The sequence below is a fragment of the Cryptosporidium muris genome, genomic scaffold (genome assembly GCF_000006515.1).
Source record: "Cryptosporidium muris RN66 scf_1106632373429 genomic scaffold, whole genome shotgun sequence".
Classification (NCBI taxonomy): Eukaryota; Apicomplexa; class Conoidasida; order Eucoccidiorida; family Cryptosporidiidae; genus Cryptosporidium; species Cryptosporidium muris.
Genome location: NW_002196585.1, coordinates 98,921 through 105,261, shown reverse-complemented (window position 1 = coordinate 105,261; position 6,341 = coordinate 98,921). Strand labels below are relative to the sequence as shown.

Genomic DNA, 6,341 nt, shown 5'->3' with positions numbered 1-6,341 from the left:
TGATTCTATTACTATTGGTTCAAAAACAATTATTCCAACTGATAAATTTATATTTAATTCAAACTTATTAAATGAATATAATAAATCAAAATTAAAAAAATCTACTAAAGAATCAAAAATCCCTACTTCTGTAGGCTCATCATACCATTAACTGGAACATGTAATCATATAAAAAATCATATAGATGGATTAGATTTCCTTGTTGTAATAATGTATATCCATGTCATATATGTCATGATAAAGCAAATCCTGATCATAATAGTGAATGGGGTAAACAAATGATATGTGGTTATTGTAGTAGAGAACAAATATTTACAGAAAAATGTAAATTTTGTCATCTTACATTAACAGGTAATAATTCTGGAAGTAAATTTTGGGAAGGTGGTAAAGGATGTCGTAATCCAATTACTCTTAGTAATAAAGATAGTCATAAATATAAATTACTTAATAAAAAAAAAATTAAATAAATCTTCAATCATATTATAGAATTATATATTATATTTATAACTTCTAATATAAATAATATATATATCATTACAAAAGATATATCCTCAATATCTTCAATTATTTTATATAATCCAAATATATTTAAAAAGTACCAATTATATATTATATATTTATTTATTAATAATATTAATTTTATTAATATTGAAATCCAAATATAAAATTTCTTTATACGTATATAAATCTTTGATATTATCTTTAAATATATATTTATCATATTTCTTATTAATCTTAATATATCATCTTGTATATTATTTTTCATATATTTATGTTTCCATAATTTTAAAAAAGATTTCATTGTATTATATTCTGAATTCATATCTAATATTAAATTTGGTATTATAGATATATTTCTTTTTATATTAAATTTTATATTATAATAATCATTATTTATTTGTTTAATAAATATTATTGATATATATAAATAATTATCTAAATATATTTGTTTTCTTTTATATGACAAATTATTTATCTTATTATCTAAATTTCTATTTCTTAAAATTCTTAATAATTTCTTATTATTTATACATCTTAAACAATATAAAAATAATATATCTTTTTTTTTTTTCTCTATTTCCCAAAAATTACAATTACATATAGTTGAAATATATACAATGTATTGAATATCTTTATTATTAATATAATCATTCCATATTAAATCATTATATATTGTCTTATTATTTATTAATTCTAATTTTCTATAATTTCTCATATCATTCCAATATTTCCCAAATATATTATTTTGAGATATTTTATATATATTAATAATATCAATAATAATTAAATTCATTTTATATAATAAATCATTATTCTTCTTATTTTCTTTATAACTTATTTTATTCTTTATTATCTCTAAATTACTTATATTAGTAATTATATTTAATCTATTCTTTTTATTTAAATCATATTCTTTATATATAAATAATAAATTCAATATTAATATTATCAAAATTTTATTATTTATTTTCTTCATTATATCTTTTAAATATTTTATATATAAAATAATAATTAAAGTAAAATCAAAATTACCACACTATATTATAAATCAAGTTTATTTCGAACAAAAAAAGAAAAAAAAAACAAAACAAAAGTAATAAAAGTAACTTTTTATTAATATATCTTACATTATTTAAATAAAACTTCTAATATGAAAAAAAAATCTATTAAACAAGTTTTATTCTTATTTATAATCATATTTCTTATTTATATTATTAATCAAAGATCTTATTCCTCTTCAAATGAGTTTATTCATAATAAATATATACAGAATAAAACAAATATATATTATTATTTAAATAAAATCAATCTTCTTAAACATTTATTTAAATCTAAAATAAAGAAAAAGGAAAATCTTATTACAAATCAATTAAAAAATAATGCAACTATAGTACTTGAATATAATCTAAATATTATTTGTAATTATTTAATCATTATTTTATTTCCATGGGATCTACCAGTCATATGTATTAATTCACAAGATAATCAAAGTGATCTACAAAAAATTAAACTTTTAAATAACACTAATTATTTCAATTTTTTGGAAAAAGATATTGATATATTCTCAGAATCTCAACATAAATTTATAGATTTATTTAATCAATATATTAAAATAGAATCTAATTTTAAAAATCAATACCAATCTCAATATCAACCTCAATATCAACCTCAATATCAAATCGAATATTTTATACAATCATATATAGAAACAATTATAGATAATTTAACAACCTTAATCATAAATCCTAATTGTATCAATATTCATTTTAAAAGTCTTTGGAAATATATATTTTATTTATCTATCATTATTAAATATTATCATAAAAATATATATCAATTTTCATTTCTCAAAGAAATACTTACTCAATTATATTATTTTTGTATATATATAAATACAAAAAAAAGTCAACATCTTCTTCAAAAAACAAACTTATTAGAATTAATTCAATGTTTTCTATCTATTCCATATTACCAAATTAAAAATTCTGAATTTATCTATTTACATCAAATATGTATATTTCAATATATTAATCTAATTCAAGATCAACAAATATATAATCTAGTTAAAGACAATCAACATATTAAACAAATTCAAAATATTCAAAAATTTATAAATATTATTATTTATAATATTTCTAAATTTTATTATAATTATCTTAATTCTTTCAAAATTCTATATTCTCAACAAAATCAAAATATTCAAAATATATTCAATATATATACAATTAATCAGATTAATTATCAAATAAATATGCTCATTACTATATATAAGCAATTTTTAGATATATATATATCAAGAATTTCTTATATTAAAGATATTTTTATTAATAATCATTATATACAAATTATAATACAAGATTATCAATTAATTCCAATCAAAAAAGAAATTTTTCATATAAATTTATTAAAACAAAAATATCTTCATATTATTTCTATTATATCATTACAAAATAATATATTCAATATATTTCAGAATAATTCAAATATTTTATTATTTCAATTTTATAATTTAATTATAGATTATATATTTAATTGGATTAATCCATTATTAAGAAATATTAAAGAAATTAAATGGCTTTTAATTAATATATGGGATATGATATTCTCAATATTTATTATCATTTGTATTACAATATGTTTCTGTATTATTCCATGTATAAATAAAGATAAAGAGATTCAAAATAATAGGATTCATTGGATTTCAATAAGAAATATTTATATAGGATCTTTAATTATGATATTTATTTATTTAATTTTAATATTAGGTATAATATTGGAATATTTTAGTAAATTATCATATAATTATAGATATACTTATTTTAATAATATAAATAATTTAATAATAAAGTTTAGATATACAAATATACCAGATTTTATTATATCTATAATAACAATGATTTTAATTTTCCAATGGATTATTATTTGGTTTAAAAGTAAAATCGCGATGACGAGCATTTTAAATATAAGTGTAGATCCAGACTAGGAAAAATATGTTTTATTTAGGACTCTTAAAATTGACAAATTATAACTTTATATGATTATAACCTATATATAATAATTATTATATAATCCAAAAATTGTTTTTTAAATTATAAAGATTTATATATATATATAAATTTTCAATATAAGAAAAAAAAAGAAATCTATAATTATATTAATTTGAAATATTCCAATTTTCTTTTTTTTTTTGGTTATTTTTATTAATATATAGATTGGTAATATTCTAATTTAATATTAAATAAAAATAAAGGAAGAAGGTACAAATTTTGATAATATTTAATAATTACTATATAATACAAAGGGATTAATTGTGATGATGATATAATAAAATTGAACAAATATTTCGACATGAATTTAGAAAATACAAAAAATGTGGAATCTAATTATTGGCATTTATCTAAAGAAGATATGAATTCTAATAATATTATCGATTATATAAATACGAAAAATAAAGTATGTATTGATAATATAATAGATAATAATAATAGAATTGGTAATAGTGATAATAATAATAATAATGATAATAATAATAATAATAGTGATACAATACATCCAATAATAACAAGAAATTGGCAAATAATAGATAATATTACAAATATAATTGATACAAATGATATAATGATTAATCACTCATCAAATAATAATGATATAGATGATAATAATAGAATATGTAATGAAGATAATTCTGAAGAATGTAAAAAAATGATTGAAGATGAAGAATCAAATAATAGATTACCATTATCTCATTTTAATAAACAATGTTCAAGATTAGAAGATAAAAGTATACTTGGAAAAACTCCAAAGAGAATAAAAATAATAAGTGAAGAAAATAATAATACAAATAGTACATCATCTTCTATACATTCAAATTGTCATTTACCTTCTTTATCATGGATAAATAATAATTTAACAAGTCCTAGATCAGAAAATCATACAATTACACCTTCTCCATTAAATCATACATATTGTCAATATACATCAACAATACCATCATCAATATCAACATCTTCAACTAGTAATATTCATAATTATCATAGAAATAGAGATATTGATACAGATGATATAGATGGTGATGATGAAATTGATGAAGATGATGGTATTACATGTGATGATGAAGATGATGAAGATATTGATAGAAATAATAAGAATAGAAATTTATCACTATTTAACAATAAACAACAAAATAGTATATTTTTTATTAAGAAGAATACATCAAATAATATAAATTGTAATAATAATGAACAATTTAAAAGTGGTTATAAAGGTGTATCATGGAATAAAAGAATGCAGAGTTGGTTAGCATTTTGGACAGAAGGACAAAAACGTCGTAGTAAAACATTTAACTCGAAAATATATGGTTTTGAAGCAGCTAGAAGTGAAGCAATTGCATTTTTAAAAGCTAAACAAAATGAATTACAAAATATTGGTCAAATAAATAAGAAATCAAATACACAATATCTTAATACAACAAATAATGAAAATGATAGGCATAATTGTGAAGATTTTCAAAAGAAATCAATCCATTTATTATATTTACCTAATAATAATGATTATCATAATTTAGGTTATATAAATAATAATAATAATATTATAAATAATCATGATATGTATATTAATGGAAATCCAATTACATTATCAACAAATTGTAGAGATAATAATTTCTTACAGTCATCAAATTTATTATCTACATATACATATAATAATAATATTACCGAGAAATTACCAAAGATTCCATATCCAAATATATATGATGAGAATCCTATTACACAATATTATAGTTTACAAGAAACACAATCAACATCACCAGCACCTATAAAATTTTATAATATAAATAATACAACAAATAATGATAATATATTAATTGATGGAAGAAAGATATCAATATTAAATAATAACAATAATAATAATAATAATAATAATGAAATAAAGATTCCAACAATTACATTAAGTAATGAAGTTGGTATATCAAATAAAGAAAAAATAAATAACATAGATTATAATAAGTCTTTATCATCTTCAACTTCTCTTTTACAAATAGCATTAAATTCAATAAATAATAATGATAATAATAATATATCATGTAATATTGGAAATATAACAAATAATACTTTACAAGAAAATAATTGTACAAGTGAAGCTATTAAATATATATGGAATAATAATCAATTATCAAAAAATATGACGAATGAAAATAATAAAGAAAATTGTGATTTGGATATAGAGAAATCAAAAATAAATGGTACTATAACAAAGAATGATGAGATGAATAATAATTTAATGTTAGATAAGGAAGTTAATAACTCATATAAAGATGAGGACTTTTGTAAGAATAGAATTTTTGATAATAACAATAGTTTAAATAAAATTTCAATACCATTAATTAAACCATTTGAAGAAATTTCACAATTTTATGGAGATATAAATGATGGAAATAATTGTTCAAATATATTTAATTTTAATATATTTGGAAATAATGCAAATAATAATTCTCATTTAATAAACCATATAAATTTTGATAATAAAAATAGTGGAGATAATAATACATTTGAATATAATATATCTAATATAGGTAATATTTTGAATTATGATAAAAATAAAGACAAAAATATTAAAGAAAATAATATAGTTAAAGTTGATGTAGAAAAGTTGGACTCAATTGAAAATGACAACAATAATAGAATTGGTAATGGTGATAATAATAATAATGTTACAGAAGAAGAAAATATTACAGTGGATCCTTGGTCTTTTTCAAATCATGGTTCATATATACCAATAACATATAGATTTATAAAGGCATCTGGCTCAACATGTACTGACTCATAAATATAAATCTTTAAGAA

General features: G+C 17.5%; 2 protein-coding genes across 2 annotated transcripts, besides 29 other annotated features; both read left to right on the top strand.

The window, feature by feature from the left end:
- Nucleotides 1-41: 41 nt before the first annotated feature.
- Nucleotides 42-101: a sequence feature (AT_rich).
- A 177-nt stretch (nt 102-278) lies between these two features.
- CMU_003890 (uncharacterized protein) lies at nt 279-467 on the top strand (the record flags this gene model as incomplete). The annotated part of the gene is made up of 1 exon (XM_002142863.1): nt 279-467. The coding sequence occupies one exon, from the start codon at nt 279-281 to the stop codon at nt 465-467; it is 189 nt and encodes a 62-aa protein (XP_002142899.1).
- Nucleotides 430-650: a sequence feature (AT_rich).
- A 43-nt stretch (nt 651-693) lies between these two features.
- Nucleotides 694-883: a microsatellite.
- Nucleotides 884-889: 6 nt separating this feature from the next.
- Nucleotides 890-1,072: a sequence feature (AT_rich).
- A 60-nt stretch (nt 1,073-1,132) lies between these two features.
- Nucleotides 1,133-1,211: a sequence feature (AT_rich).
- Nucleotides 1,212-1,237: 26 nt separating this feature from the next.
- Nucleotides 1,238-1,413: a microsatellite.
- Nucleotide 1,414: 1 nt separating this feature from the next.
- Nucleotides 1,415-1,532: a sequence feature (AT_rich).
- Nucleotides 1,533-1,563: 31 nt separating this feature from the next.
- Nucleotides 1,564-1,603: a sequence feature (T-rich).
- Nucleotides 1,604-1,608: 5 nt separating this feature from the next.
- Nucleotides 1,609-1,720: a sequence feature (AT_rich).
- Nucleotides 1,721-1,754: 34 nt separating this feature from the next.
- Nucleotides 1,755-1,842: a sequence feature (AT_rich).
- A 56-nt stretch (nt 1,843-1,898) lies between these two features.
- Nucleotides 1,899-1,945: a sequence feature (AT_rich).
- A 133-nt stretch (nt 1,946-2,078) lies between these two features.
- Nucleotides 2,079-2,134: a sequence feature (AT_rich).
- A 147-nt stretch (nt 2,135-2,281) lies between these two features.
- Nucleotides 2,282-2,335: a sequence feature (AT_rich).
- Nucleotides 2,336-2,366: 31 nt separating this feature from the next.
- Nucleotides 2,367-2,405: a sequence feature (AT_rich).
- Nucleotides 2,406-2,579: 174 nt separating this feature from the next.
- Nucleotides 2,580-2,656: a sequence feature (AT_rich).
- A 118-nt stretch (nt 2,657-2,774) lies between these two features.
- Nucleotides 2,775-3,035: a sequence feature (AT_rich).
- Nucleotides 3,036-3,228: 193 nt separating this feature from the next.
- Nucleotides 3,229-3,348: a sequence feature (AT_rich).
- A 199-nt stretch (nt 3,349-3,547) lies between these two features.
- Nucleotides 3,548-3,750: a sequence feature (AT_rich).
- Nucleotides 3,751-3,762: 12 nt separating this feature from the next.
- Nucleotides 3,763-3,797: a sequence feature (AT_rich).
- Nucleotides 3,798-3,849: 52 nt separating this feature from the next.
- CMU_003880 (AP2 domain-containing protein) lies at nt 3,850-6,324 on the top strand (the record flags this gene model as incomplete). The annotated part of the gene is made up of 1 exon (XM_002142862.1): nt 3,850-6,324. The coding sequence occupies one exon, from the start codon at nt 3,850-3,852 to the stop codon at nt 6,322-6,324; it is 2,475 nt and encodes an 824-aa protein (XP_002142898.1).
- Nucleotides 3,965-4,045: a microsatellite.
- Nucleotides 4,546-4,646: a microsatellite.
- Nucleotides 5,040-5,107: a microsatellite.
- Nucleotides 5,313-5,364: a sequence feature (AT_rich).
- Nucleotides 5,389-5,428: a microsatellite.
- Nucleotides 5,541-5,578: a sequence feature (AT_rich).
- Nucleotides 5,943-5,967: a sequence feature (AT_rich).
- Nucleotides 6,035-6,126: a sequence feature (AT_rich).
- Nucleotides 6,163-6,207: a microsatellite.
- Nucleotides 6,321-6,341: part of a sequence feature (AT_rich) that runs on past the window's edge.